This window comes from Schistocerca gregaria, chromosome 1, assembly GCF_023897955.1.
Source record: "Schistocerca gregaria isolate iqSchGreg1 chromosome 1, iqSchGreg1.2, whole genome shotgun sequence".
In the NCBI taxonomy this organism is placed as follows: Eukaryota; Metazoa; Arthropoda; class Insecta; order Orthoptera; family Acrididae; genus Schistocerca; species Schistocerca gregaria.
In genome coordinates, this window is record NC_064920.1 from 518,818,167 (window position 1) to 518,833,427 (window position 15,261).

General features: G+C 42.5%; 1 protein-coding gene across 1 annotated transcript in view; it reads left to right on the top strand.

Moving 5' to 3' along the window:
- The window catches only part of LOC126354677 (inter-alpha-trypsin inhibitor heavy chain H4-like), a 142,760-nt gene that overhangs the window by 89,297 nt on the left and 38,202 nt on the right, over positions 1 to 15,261 (top strand). Inside the window, exons 11-13 of the mRNA XM_050004482.1 lie at positions 807 to 900; positions 1,574 to 1,615; positions 13,962 to 14,024. Coding sequence (XP_049860439.1) covers positions 807 to 900; positions 1,574 to 1,615; positions 13,962 to 14,024 — 199 coding nt within the window. The remainder of the gene's footprint in view (positions 1 to 806; positions 901 to 1,573; positions 1,616 to 13,961; positions 14,025 to 15,261) is intronic.

Below are 15,261 nucleotides of genomic sequence, written 5' to 3' on the forward strand. Positions count from 1 at the left end.
CAAAGGATAACAGTATACAGTGACTATACTACAGGTCGTGACCTCCGCCTTCATTAGACAAACAAAACTGGTAGTCTTTACTACTTCAGCAAGCCGCCGAAAATCAAATCTCTTCCAATCCAAAGCGACTCACATCGTTGGTATGAACATGAGCCACCACCTGCAGCTGGCTGTACCCTGTGCTCTTCATGGTATCCGCAAGCACCTGTTGCATATTTGGAATGACTCCTCGTGCTATGCACACAGAGTGCACACTGAATTCCTTCTCCTCCTTCACAGCCATTTCCCTAAGAGGCCCCATTACGCGCCTAATGTTGGAGCTCGCTACTACCAGCAATCCCACGCTCTGAATGATGCCGAGGGGCTTTCTCTGGAACAGGGCGATCGACTTCATTTGGCTCAAGGACTTCGTCATCTACAGATAGTGGATGAAACCTGTTCGTCAAGCGAACTGGGGAGGCCACACCATAGGACGACCCCCCACTCAACCGCAGGTGCTGGCAGTACCCTAGGCAGCCGCAGCAGTTGATTGAACGGGGAAGATGTGGCTCGTGCTGAGCGTCCCTCGAATCTCCCTGTTTGGTACCCACAGTGGTACCCATTTGCAACGGCCCCAGGATGCGAGACCGAAGCCAACATTGCCTGGAGCTCTGAGCGAAGGGTCATCAACTAGACTCCCATATTTAACACAGCAATCAAAGTTCCTTTCCGTACTAAAGACACAGACTTTCACGAAATATAGGAGTTGACGCTAGCGAACTCTGAAATCTATAGGTTGAGACCAATGACACTGTTGTGTGTTTCAGTACTCCTTCGTAACTCCCGTGACATCATTGGTGGTGGTGAAGCCTAACGACACGTCTGCTGTGGACCTGGAACGTGCTGGGGGGAACCGAAGAGGTGAGTATATTCAGCTCAATCGTAAGGGTTTTATAATAAACCGCTCCCAAACTAACAACTTTCACAGCATCTTATGTTTGACATGGTGGCTCTTTGCCGCGTCATTTTAAAGCGTCATTTTAAAGAAATAAAAGAGAAAATTGCTGTTTGATGACAGATTTCATACTTCGAAATATCAAATTAGTCTACTGTGATTACTTACTTATCTGTTGAAAAATGTAACTGTGTTGTGACTGCTAATTATCAGACACAAATTTCAGGAGCTTTCACAACAAACCAAAATTTCTCTTCACTATTAGCGTGTTTAGGAGTCTCTCAACTTTTATTCTGATCAGAACACAATATTTCAGCAATCATTTACATCAACGCTCATAATCCTGTGCTCGTGCTTCCACTCTGTGAGATGTGCAGGACATGTTCAAATAACGTTCAATGTTCGATCGAGAAAATTAAGTAATGGTGAAACAGTCTATTCCTCGAGATAGGACGCATAATACATTACTCAATTTTTGGTCGAAAGACGTGCGGTCATACTTTAGAGAACTTACTGATGTTCCTTATTAATTATTCGTTGAATACAATGGCATATAAGTGCGGCTATGCTTTAGAGAACTTTCTAATACACTATATCGGTTATTGGTTGAGTAAAATGGCATGTGTCTTTTAATTACAGGATACCCAGCGCGTTCGGCTCTCCGACATGGATATTCTTCAAGTAAGTCGTCTTTGGTACTTTTTATTCCTGTACCCTAACATGTCCGATAAAAAAATTTGATTGTACGCCTTCTACTTACAATGTGACCGTCTCGATAGCTGAGTGACCAGCGTGAGAGAATATCATGCATTTTCTCCGCTCGGGGACTTAGTGTTGTGATGTCTTCATCATTTCATCCTCATCGACACGCAAGTCGTCGAAGTGGCGTCAAATAAAATGACTTGCACCGGGCGGACAGTCTACACTATGGGGGGCCCCAGCTGCACACACACTGATCGCTTTCGATGCTGTTGTGCACCTCGTTAAGAAGTAGTCCGTTTATTGTTGGTAAAATTGTTTTTTTATTGGTAAACAACCGGTTTCGCGACCTGTAGCCCCAGCATCAGAAGCAACATAGATGGTACAGAGAAGTATACAATGTTTCAACTTTGGGGATTATTAAAATTAATAAAGGTAATATCTTACTCAGAATTTTGAAGGTCATAGGTGCACCAATCGCTCCTAGTCAACGCGTATTATTCAGTGAATATTACCTACATTACATTGACAAACGAAGGGTGACCAAGACATGATCCATTAATTTCGTAAATATTACTGGTGGGTGGATAACGTAGTTTTAGATCCTTTCCACCATCTAAAAGAAGGAAATAATATTGTATATTGAGGGGACGCTAGAGAAATATTTTTAAAAGACCAATGGGGTATGAAATAGTCATTACTAATGTTATTCGGGGCCAATGCAACTTACGGTGTAGGTTGGCATTAAGTGGAACTTTCTTACAGGTGCGACGGAAGGGCACCATGTGTAATGAAGAGTGGAAGCGGCCCGCACAAGCGACTAAGACGGACTAACAAGCTGAGTGCTGGGTCGCTCCCTTTAGAAGCCAGTTTATTTATGAAAGTTCCTACGTACTATTATTGTGTCACGTAAATAATTAACAAGCTAGAATGACATGCTGCTTAAATTCTAATTGATTATTCAACTTGAAATGTGCATTCTCATTTTTATATATAAAAATTGTACTTCCACTAACACATTCAAAATACGGTTTTTTTCTTTATCATAAAGTATTTTTAAACTTTTTTAATGGATTTGTCACTCTTCGTCCCGTTTCACGTCAGTGTGTTGTTAAATCTGATCTGGGGTTACTTCAGTTAAGGTGTTCTTAAAATATTTTGCGAAATGAGCTACCAGTTTGTCCTATATACACAGAAGAGCCGAAGAAACTGTGTAAACCTGCCTAACATTGTGTAGAGCCCCCGTCAACACGCAGAACTGCCGCAACGTGACGTGGCATGGACTCGACTAATGTCTGAAGTAGTGCTGGAGGGAACTGACACAAAGAATCCTGCAGGGCTGTCCATAAATCCGAATGAGAATGAGGGATGGAGATCTCTTCTAAACAGCACGTTGCAAGGCATCCCAGATGAGCTCAATAATGTTCATGTCTGGTGAGTTTGGTGGCCTGCGGAAGTGCTTAAACTCAGAAGAGTGTTCCTGGAGCCACTCAGTAGCTATTCTGGACGCGTGGAGGCGTGTCACATTGTCATGTTGGAATTGCCCAAGTCCGTCGGAATGCACAATGGACATGAATGGAGGCAGGTGATCAGACAGGATGCTTACGGACGTGTCACCTGTCAGAGTAGTATTTAGACGTATCAGCGGTCCCATATCACTCCAAATGCACATGCCCTACACCATTACAGAGCCCCTACCAGCTTGAACAATCCCTTACTGACGCCGGCCGCGGTGGTCTCGCGGTTCTAGGCGCGCAGTCCGGAACCGTGCGACTGCTACGGTCGCAGGTTCGAATCCTGCCACGGGCATGGATGTGTGTGATGTCCTTAGGTTAATTAGGTTTAAGTAGTTCTAAGTTCTAGGGGACTGATGACCACAGCAGTTGAGTCCCATAGTGCTCAGAGCCATTTGAACCATTTGAACCCTTACTGACATGCAGGGTTCACTGATTCATGAGTTTGTCTCCATACCCGTACACGTCCATCCACTCGATACAATTTTAAGCAAGATTCGTCCGACCAGGCAACATGTTTCCAGTCATCAACAGTCCAATGTCGGTGTTGACGGGCCCAGGCGAGGCGTAAAGCTTCGTGTCGTGCAGTCATCAAGGCTACACGAGTTGTTTACATATTTCTGTATTTGAACACGCATGACGACACCAGTTTCTTTGGGGCTTTAGTGTATTTCTTAGGACACTCATTGTATGTAATGTGGTATAAACCCGCCTCATTACATTTACCACAACTTTCCCCTTCTGCCTGAGTTTACTATCTAGATTCGAGAAAGTAAAACTGGCTGTAATTATGGTTTTAGCTCTCATGCGTTTGTCTGTTTTTTAGAATAGTGTGCTCAAATAAGGTATTCTACTAAAATCAGGGCGTTTCTTTGTTTGATCAATCGGTCTAAGCGTTATAAGATCTGTCTCTGAACCACTATGGGACAGAGAATTATTTTAAAATATATTTCAGGGCACGAAACCAGACGTATATCAATAAAACAACAATTTTATCGGCTTTCAGTGGAAATCTTCTGAACATCATGCTGTTCAATAGCTGTGGATGCCCAGAATTTGAAATACATTGTGAATCTATCTCTACAGCTAAGTTGATTCATCATGCAAATGTTCCAAATCATCTCAATAGTCAATGCAATTCAGCGGAAATAGTCAATGCAATTCGGACAACAGGCTCTGAGTTGACTAATCTGTCAAATCTATCTGGTTCACGTAAAACCAGATACAATGAATCTTACTTTGTGGACAGAACTGTTATACTGATACATCAAATTGCTATTGTAGGAAGTAAGCTATTTATTTGTGTTCTTCACAACTATATACTATTGTGTGGCTAGCTGAAACATCTCATACTTCCTCTTTGGTGTGTCCACTAAATTATGCGTATAATCATCGTGTTTCATATCTATACCACCGCACTGGTGTCCCACAGTTGGTAACGGAATCGCAAGTTTCTATTAGATGCCGATAGTGGTGGAACAGGATCTGGCGGTCCCAATGAAGCGCGCCTACTGAGCCAGGTCTCCAATGACTGGACTTCGAGTGCAGTGTGCCAGCTCAGAGTAGGACGGCCAGCGGGAGCCACACAGCCCACTTGCACTTGGAGCCTCGTGGCTATGACACCATCGTTTGTACTTAGTGCAGCGAGCCTCATCCTAGTTCCTACTATGCGAAACAAACAAACAGCATCTGAACAGGACGGACGCCGTGTCATCCTCAGCCCTTAGGCGTCATCGGATGAGTGTACGTGGTGGTGGTGGAGGTGTGGGGGGGGGGGGGGGTGGCATGTGGTCAGTACTGCACTGCCACTAGCACTCGACATACTCAAACAGTGCTAAACTTCGATGATATGACGGGAACAAGTATCTACTTGAAAGGCGGCCGCACTGGCACGCCTATCTAACGTTAATAATAACGTTACAGGTTTTTCACTTTTCCAGGTTTATTAAAGTGTGTTTGTTTTGTGCTGCTTCCTTCGGATCACACCGACTGTCACTGACGTGTCTCTATTTCTGCTCCGGCAAGAGGCGGCTGATTTACATGTATTGCTATCGTAACCTTCAATCCCACAACCAAAATAGGTAGCCAACAATGTGGACAGCAGGAGCGAGGATGTTGGCTGAAACAAGTTGGACAAATATTTTCGTTCGGGTGCTTAGGTTGATGAGTTCTCAGAAGTGAAACTACGATTAGAGAACGACCGTCCGGCTGCACGTGAAGTTGCGCTGCTCCGTCCTCATGCCTGTCGCCTTTAGTGCTTAGGGACGGGGAGGTTCCCGGGGACTGGCATGTTTACCGAAACGCTTCGGTTTTTCTGATCCGCTTACGAAGCGTTATTGCCGTCGCCCCAGCGGTGACGCGGATACTAAGGACTGAGCGTTCTAACCGCTTTCTGTTCCTTGTGTGAATTCTAAAGCCTGAGCAATTCTTATCAATTCTTCTAAAGAAAGATCAGGATATCCAAAAGCCTGTGTGCACACGTCCTTATATGGGTAAACATTGTTGTTCTCTAAACTCCTGAGACTGGTTTGATGCAGCTCTCCATGCTACTATACCCTGTGCAAGCTTCTTCATCTCCCAGTTCCTACTGCAACCTACATCCTTCTGAATCTGCTTAGTGTATTCATCTCTTGGTCTCCCTCTACGATTCCTACCCTCCACGCTGCCCTCCAATGCTAAATTTGTGATCCCTTGATGCCTCAGAACATGTCCTACCAACCGGTCCCTTCTTCTTGTCAAGTTGTGCCACAAACTCCTCTTCTCCCCAATTATACTCAATACCTCCTCATTAGTTATGTGATCTACCCATCTAATCTTTAGCATTCTTCTGTAGCACCTCATTTCGAAAGCTTCTATTCCCTTCTTGTGTAAACTATTTATCGTCCACGTTTCACTTCCAAACATGGCTACACTCCATACAAATACTTTCAGAAACGACTTCCTGACACTTAAATCTATACTCTATGTTAACAAATTTCTCTTCTTCAGAAATGCTTTCGTTGCCATTGCTAGTCTACATTTGATATCCTCTCTACTTCGACCATCATCAGTTATTTTGCTCCCCAAATAGCAAAACTCCTTTACTACTTTAAGTGTCTCATTTCCTAATTCCCTCAGCATCACCCGACTTAATTCGACTACATTCCATTATCCTCGTTTTGATTTTGTTGATGTTCATCTTATATCCTTCTTTGAACACACTGTCCATTCCGTTCAACTGCTCTTACAAGTCCTTTGCTGTCTCTGAAGAATTACAATGTCATGGGCGAACCTCAACGTTTTTATTTCTTCTCCATGGACTTTAATACCTACTGTGCACAAATCTATTGACAAACTTGTCAAAGTGGTCAAATAGAAACAAATGCTGGAAAATTAATTTGTATTTGTACCGGCTGTACAACATGACTGAGTGCTCCGAAACTACTGGCTTACGCAGTGTGGTATCATGTATCGACACCACCCCAGGGGCGTCAAAGCTGGCAAAGAAATTGCAAGTTTCCGTCCGACGCCGACAGGGTTCTCGCGGGTCCGGTGGACTCCGAAGTGTGCACCTGACGAGCGATGCCTCCTGCCGCTCTGTACCACGAGCCTCTGTACCTCTGCTGCCGCACTTAGGACGGCCGGCGGCAGCCACACAGCCCGCTCGCACTTGGAACCCCTTCGCTACATGACGCTACGCGGCTCTTTCTAGTCGCGATTCCGACTCCAGCATTTGGTGCTTTAGTATAGAGAGCCTCATCCCGCTGCTATTCAATGAGCTGGACTCTATTTCTTGCTGCATTATTTGTAACGAGTCTTTGTATCGAGCAAATCTTCTGTTTGCTCTGGTAACTTGTTCGCTTATAGTTTCTGCTCCTGTCCAGCTGTCCTGCAATGACAGTTTCAGCACTACACTCTGTAGCCCAGCTCTCCTTACTACTGCGTGCGAAGTGTGCACAACATGTGCTATGGAGTACGTCCACATCGTACTGTGGGCTTCTTCGATTTCTTTCAGGAGATCTTCAAAAATTATATCGTTCCCCTGTAGGATTCAACGGAGATGGTGCGGAATGACCATCTTACAGGTCCGACCTCGAAGCGTGTGATTAGTTCTAATGCCGTTATCTGCAACTTCAAAGTTACATCTGCAAAACTACAAGGGTCTTTTTATTGCAATTTTTAGAGTGATCCATAAAGTCTAAAAAAATGATCAACATCATCAAGGAATTCAGTCATGACTCTAAACAGTCCTGAAGAAGGAAAGCACTTTGGAAACTTTACGGTCGCAGGTTCGAATCCTGTCTCGGGCATGGATGTGTGTGATGTCCTTAGGTTAGTTAGGTTTAAGTAGTTCTAAGCTCTAGGGGGCTGATGACCACAGCAGCTAAGTGCCATAGTGCTCAGTGCCAATTGAACCATTTTGCTATGGCGTAAATATGAAAACAAGAATTAATTTGCAGTCGGAAAAAACGTTCCTATTTTTGCGCTACTGTATACGCACATGGTTAAACTAAGTTTATGAAGGGTTGACCTGACAGAAAGAGAATACATCCTGCCGAAACAAAATCCACGGAAGTCTAGAAACGTAGCCAGTTGTAGTCGTAGAATAACAGGCCGGTGTACTAATGTTTCCGTAGGCATGGACCGAGTAAAAGTGACCGCTCCAGCAGACGATCACAGTTAGGGATCACGAGGTCCCGCCACGTAATATGACTTGAGGTCCATGGGTGTGACGTATGTGATAGCGCCACTTAAGGTGAACTGACGTTGACTGCGACGTCTCCCATAGCGAGGGACGGGGCGGACGGGGGTGTCATGGTCTATCTCCGACTTCTGCGGTTGTATCACTGGGTGACAAAAAACAATTAAGCTCTGAGCCCGCTTACATTAGCATGGCACCACAATTCCATTCAGTGGATTTTATCGATTACACAGATGTATTTAAAGTGGCTGCAGTCCATTCCAGGAGATTAGCGCCTGGGTTCTCTTGTGCTATGTTCCAAGAATAATAAAATAAGTCGAAACATTAATTCATCATATGTTCTTTATTGGCAAATATCGCTCACACAATTCACAGAAATCACGATTCGCACGATAAAAAAGTGTCAGCCATAATTTTTCATTGATACCAAGTTAATTTTTCCAGATATTCACAAAAATTACATCAGTGATAGTTCACGCGATCCACGCTAATAACATACTACAATGAACTGCTGTTGGTGTCTTTAAAAAATGTACATATAGGCGTGTCGAGCCGGCCGTTGTGACCGAGCGGTTCTAGGCACTTCAGTCCAGAGCCGAGCTGCTGCTACTGTCGCAGGTTCGAATACTGCCTCGGGCATGGATGTGCGTGATGTCCTTAGGTTAATTAGGTTTTTCTAAGTGCAGGGGACTGATGATCTCAGATGTTAAGTCCCATAGTGCTCAGAGCCATATAGACGTGTCTCTCCCCACCAGAGTACTCGTGACAAGCAGTACTTTGATTTATAATACTCTTAACACAAAAAAGATTGCCATGTGCAAATTATAGCTTTTGGAATGTATACAAAAGTAGTAACAACAATTCTTGAAACTTCTGCTTGTGCCATCTTAGCAAAATAAACAAAGTGATTTTTACAAAATTATAAGTGACTGTAAAATGTTGGGCATCACCTCAAAGCATTTGTCATGCTAATTCCAAAACTGGTCTTCAGATTTCATGCAACGATCATATTTCCAAAATCATTGATAACAAACTATTGAAATTAATATGTCCAAATATTTTTTTAAAAATATTGATTCTTCTGATGCATTTGCAATCCAGTTGTAGGTATTAAACACGATCTGTGGACCTGTAACTTAAGTTTTATATATTAGACAACATCATTTATTTGGATTTTGATATTTCACTGAGGAGCCTTTGGCCCTACGTGATACAGTTTTGTTATAAGTCAAAAGAGAAGGTTCCCGACGATACCTAGTACCGTACTGTGATCTTTAGTTGTTATAGATCGTAAGTTATGCTATATGAGGTAATGGATTTACCTGCTTACAACATTCGAAAGATAGATTTGTTACAGAGATCTGAAAAAACAATTTCGCGTTTGTTTGTTTGTTATCCACGGAAGCTGTAGTCAACAATGTTGCGTCTTGCATATAACAAAAATACAATTTCCGCAGTACCAAGTTAGGTTCGAATCAAAGAGTATGCCGCAACGTGTTGCTAACGACTTTGCTCCCACAATCGATCACTTCCATTATATCTCAAGCAGCGATAATTCCATACCGCTGTCGGAGTCGATTATAGCAGTAAAGTCATCAGAAAGACTATTCTGATATTGTGATTTCTCATGGAAGCAAGACTTAAGAAAAAGTAACATACATTAATAGGTCTTGTCCATCTGGAAAAAGAGTAGGACAATGTCAAATGCGGCAAGACGTTTGAAATTCTCAGAAAAGAGAAATAAACTGTACTCCACACCACATGTACGAACACCAAGAGGGAAAAATATAAATGGAAGACGAAGAACGAAGTGCTCGGGTAAGAAAAAAAAAAAAGTAAGACAAGTGTGCAGTCTTTCATTCCTGTTATTCAATATATGCGTCGAAGTAACAATGACGGAAATAAAAGTAAGATTCGGTAGTTGGCTTAAAATTAACGGCGTGAGGATATCAATGACAAGATTCACTGATGGAGTTGATTATCCTCCTTCAAACTGAAGAACAATTACGGAGCGTATTGAAAGGAATGAGCAGTCTGATGAGTACGGAATGACTGTTGGAAAAAAGGAAAAGAAGAGAATCATTGCGTTTGCGATGTGGCGCTTTAAAAGGATGTTGAAAATTAGATGGACAGATTAGAACTAGGGAGGTTGAGCACCGAATCGGTGAGGAAAGGAGAATATGGAGAACATTGAGAAGAAGAAGGTGACAGGATATGTTTTTAGACGTCAGTGAATAACTTCCATGGTACCAGACGAAACTGTAGGTGGTAAATACTACATGGGAATACGTAGATTGGAGTACATTAAAAAAATAATTGTCGATCCTTTGTCTAGGGATTGCGTCCTTGACTAATAACCAAAACGTTCTCGGTTCCTGGTTCGAACCTTGCCACTGCTCACATTTAGAATAAATGGGAAAAAATAGGAGAGGGAGTAGAAGAAAGGTTTGTGGAAGAACATGGGATTGGTAGTAGGAAAGAGAGAGGAGAGAGACTAATTAAGTTCTGCAATATATATCCGTTAGTAATTAATAAAAAATAGCTCAAATGGCTCTGAGCACTATGGGACTTAACATCTATGGTCATCAGTCCCCTAGAACTTAGAACTACTTAAACCTAACTAACCTAAGGACAGCACACAACACCCAGTCATCACGAGGCAGAGAAAATCCCTGACCCAGCCGGGAATCGAACCCGGGATCCCGGGCGTGGAGTAATTAATAGGGGATACTCTGTACAAGAATCAAATGAGGAGGTATACTTGGGAAAAGCCGGAGTATACTAGAAAGTTCATGTTAGATTACATCATGATCAGGTAGAGATTCCAAAATCAGATATTGAATTGGAAGGCGCACCCAGGAAAAGATGTAGACTCAGATCAGTAATGAAGAGCAGGCTAAATTTTAAGAGACCAGCAGGGAAGAATCAATGAGGAAAGAAGAGGGGTACGAAAGGAATGAGGAAATACGCTTGAAGTTCCCTAAGGAACAGCTCAGTAAGCATTTCGATTCAAGAGGAATGGAAGTATCCAAAAAGGGTAATCACAGAAATTGAGAAGAAAAACGTTGGTACTGTTGGAAGAAAACGTGGATTCTAAAAGAGATACTGCAGCTGATCGATGAAAGACGGAAGTACAAAAATGTGCAGGAAAATTCAGGTGTCCAAAAATACAAGTCAGTTAAGAGCGAAATAGACAGGAAATACTGGGAAGCTAAATGTGTAGAAATCCAAATAGGAATGATTGTCAGGACTGACCCAGCATGCAGATAAGTAAAAACAGCCTCCGAAGAAATTAAAAGCAAGAACGAGCCCATTAACAGTTCAGTAGGAATTCCAAGAGAGCGGGTAGGTGGAAACAGTACACTGAAGACCTCTACGAGGGTGCGTTCATGCGCTTTTCTTCCACTCCTTCCCTTACAACCGCATTCCAATACCCATGACTAATAGATTTCATCTCCCTTTACGTCTTCTATCTTCATTTTCTGCTTTCGACGTCGGCATGTATACCGGCATATATACCTGAACTATTGTTGTCGTTGTTGGATTGCTGTAGAATCTGATGGGAATAACCCTATCACTGAACATTTCAAAGTAACTCTCTGTTATACCTTCCTATTAATAACGAATCCTACTTTGGTTCTACTGCTTTCTGCTGCTGTTAATATTATCCTGTCTTCTGTCTATTTCACTCCATTGACGTTCAATATATCCAGATTGAGCCATAGCATACCCCTTTTCAGATTTTTTAGCTTCCCTACTCATAGAATGCTAGACTTTCGTTGATTATTCAGTCTTTTCCTCACCTCCCCATTGACCTCCCCTCCCGGAGATCCGAATGAGGGACAAGTCCGGAAACTTTTGCCAATGCTGATATCATCAGGATATTTTTGAATTATAGGCCAGATGTCCTGTGGAAACATATTAGGCGCGGGGAAGTCATAGATAACAGGAGAAATACTCGTATTTCAGTTGATCGACGAAAGAAGGAAGAAAGTAATCCCAGGAAAATTCAGGAATACAGAAATACAAATGACTTAGGAATGAAATGAATAGGAAGTCGAGGGAAGCTAAGGCGAAATGCCTGTGTGAAAAATGCGATGAAACTGAAAAAGGAACGATTGTCGGAAGGACTAACTCAGCTTAAGGAAAAGTCAAGACATCCTTTATGAATTCCACTGTTAAATGTAGAGAAGAGAGGAGATAGGTAGAGGGCTGCTGTGAGGGGGAAGACTTGTCTGATGGCGTGATGAAATAAGAAGAAACAGGAGTCGACGAGGAAGAGAGAAGAGGATCCAGTACTAGAATAATAATTTTAAAAAAATACTTGGAAGACTTAAAATATAACAAGATCGGAAGGATAGATGACTTCCGTCGGAATTTCTAAAATCATTTGGGGGCGGAAGGGGGGGGGGGGGGGGGGAGGGATGCGGGGAGTACAGACAAAACGAATATTCACGTTGGTGTGTACCTTGTATGAGACTGAAGATATGCGATCAGACTTTAGGGAAAGAAACATTATCTACATAATTCTTAAGATTGAAAGACCCGACAAGTGCAAGCTTAACAGTTCATGCAGTTACGTTACTGACAACAATAATCTACGGTAAAATGAAAAAAAAATGATCTGTTAGATGCCCGTCACTTTGGCTTTAGGAGAGGTAAGGCACGAGAGAAGCAATTCTGACTTTACAGTTGTTAATGGAAGCAACACTGAAGAAAAATAAAGACACGTTGGCCAATGCAAAATGCCGCAAAGTGTCCGGAACTCTGAGGAAAATAGGGGTAAGCTACAGTAAAAGACGGGTAACGTACAATATGTACAAGAACCAAGAGAGAACAATGAGAGTGGAAGATCAATAAAGAAGTGGACGGATTAAAATGAGTGTAAGGCCGGAATGTAGTCTTCGAACTACTGTTCAGTGTATACATTAAAGAAGCAGTTGGCCGGCTGTTATGGCCGAGCGGTTCTAGGTGCTTCAGTCTGGAACCGCGCGACCGCTACGGTCGGAGGTTCGAATCCTGCCTCGGGTATGTTTGTGTGTGATGTTCTCAGGTTAGTTAGGTTTAAGTAGTTCTACGTCCTAGGGGACTGATGACCACAGATGTTAAGTCCCATAGTGCTCAGAGACATTTGAACCATTTTTGAAGAATCAGTGACGGAAATGAAAGATTCAAGAATGCGATTAAAATTCAAGGTGAAGGATATCAATGACACGATTCGTCGACCACACTGGTATTCTCAGTGAAAGTGAACAATAATTATAGGATGTGTTGAGCAGAATGAATACTCTAATGAGTAGAGAATAAGGATTGAGTGTAAGTGGACGACAGACGAAAGTAATTAGAAATGGCAGAAATGAGAAATTGGTGATCACTATCAAGTTACGGAATTCTGCTACCTAGGCAGCAAAATAGCCGATGACGGACGGAGAAAAATACTGCACTCAAAAAATGGCTCTGGTAAAGAAATGTCTTCTAATATTAAACGTAGGCCTTAATTTGAGGGAAAAATTTCTGAGAATATACGTTTGGAGAACCGGAAAGTATGGTGGAGAAACATGGGCTGTAGGAATACCAGAAGAGGCGCGAAGCATTTGAAATGCGGTGCTTCGTAAGAATATTGAAAATTAAGTGGAATGGCGAGATATGGAATGAGGAGGTTCTCCGCAAAATCGGCGAGGACAGGAATGTATGGGAAACACTGACACGAAATCATTGTTAAGACATCAGGGAATAACTTCCACGGTACAAGAGGGTAAAAACTCTGGAGTAAGACAGAGATTGGAACACATGCAGCAAACATTTGAGGATGTAGACTTCAACTGCTACTCTGACCTGAAGAAGTTGACTCAGGAGAGGAAGTTGTGACTGGCTGCAACAAACCAGTCAAGACTGAAGAAGTCAGTGATGATTTCTTCTAGGACATTTGCCTAACACCATAAGGTGTAGCTAAAACCCTACGATTTTATCAACTTTACAGTCTGACAGTTGTGTTTGATGCACTCCTAAGCTTTTTACTTGTTTATTCGAAATTACATTGTGTGGGAAATGTGTAACGATTTTATTGCCTAATTCAGTATACACGTGCACTTTTAACATTCATTCGATACGCTTCACTGTGTTTATGTTTCAGCGTATGCTTTGAGGAGGCGCCCGCATACTCACCGACCTTCGCACCAACAGTATATTCCTCAAAGTAAGTTGCACACGTATTTATTTTAATTAACTTAAATTAAATGTAACTCCACAGACTGTAAGTATCGTGTGACTTAGGGAACTGTCCTGCACTAGAGTCCACAAAATGTATATAACAACATAATTTTTGAAAGGAATTTAGGAGGGTTAGAGAATGATGAAAGATAGATCACAAGCCATTTAGCATTCAAGTTCTCAAGCCGATGCAAGCGCATTTAAAAATGTCAAAACTAGAAAAACTGTTGCACAGAGACAATAAATCTCTCCATCAACATGGCATAATCTTTCTGAAGTGATTCGAAAGCCCTATTGCCAGTCAGTTCCATTGCTTAGGGGAACAGACAAGATACCATTTCTTATTCCTCTTGCCTCCATTCGCCACCAAGAGCTCGCTGGTCAGTCCTTGAGGTGGAGAGTATACGAGGAATTCATCCATCAGAACAGATCAATGCAGAATAGTTGAAAATTATCGTCCATGTAGAACGAAGTCAGCGGCGATTGTACTCCCGAAAGGCCTCCATGTGGTTGCAGTACCTCGTCTCTGTACTGTGCTGGTACTATCCACTGACCATTGTGTAGTATATGCGCCACAAGTATGCCTTGTTTTATCACAGTGTTTCCTATCCAGTCAAATGTTAGAGTGTGCCATATTTTCTTATTGTTTGAGGTTTCTATATCTATTGTGCCTTGTGTGTTGTCTATTGTGTGGTTGTTTCTGGTGTTTTGTGTCGTGACACTGCTGTGTTTGTTTGGTGTCACCTGTGTTTATATTATATGGTTTAGTCCGTCAGTAATATTTATTTTTATCCATTTCGTGTGTGAGTCTATCCGACTGTGTTTAGTTCTTGTATGTAGCCATCTTTGCCCGTTGGTATTCCATTCTGTCTGTGTAAGAGCTGTGTAGGTGCTTGTGAGCTGTTAGGTGCTTTTCCCTGTTGAGAATAACTGCACTGCATATTGGTGCCGGCCGGAGTGGCTGAGTGGTTCTATGCGCTACAGTCTGGCACCGCGCGACCTGTACGGTCGCAGGTTCGAATACTGCATCGGGCATGGATGTGTGTGATGTCCTTAGGTTAGTTAGGTTTAAGTAGTTCTAAGCTCTAGGGGACTGATGACCTCAGAAGTTAAGTCCCATAGTGCTCAGAGTCATTTGAACCATTTTTTGCATATTGGTACCTCGGAAACAAAACCTTTGAACAAAATATGAATCCAAAATGGTACAAAATAATACATTTGCA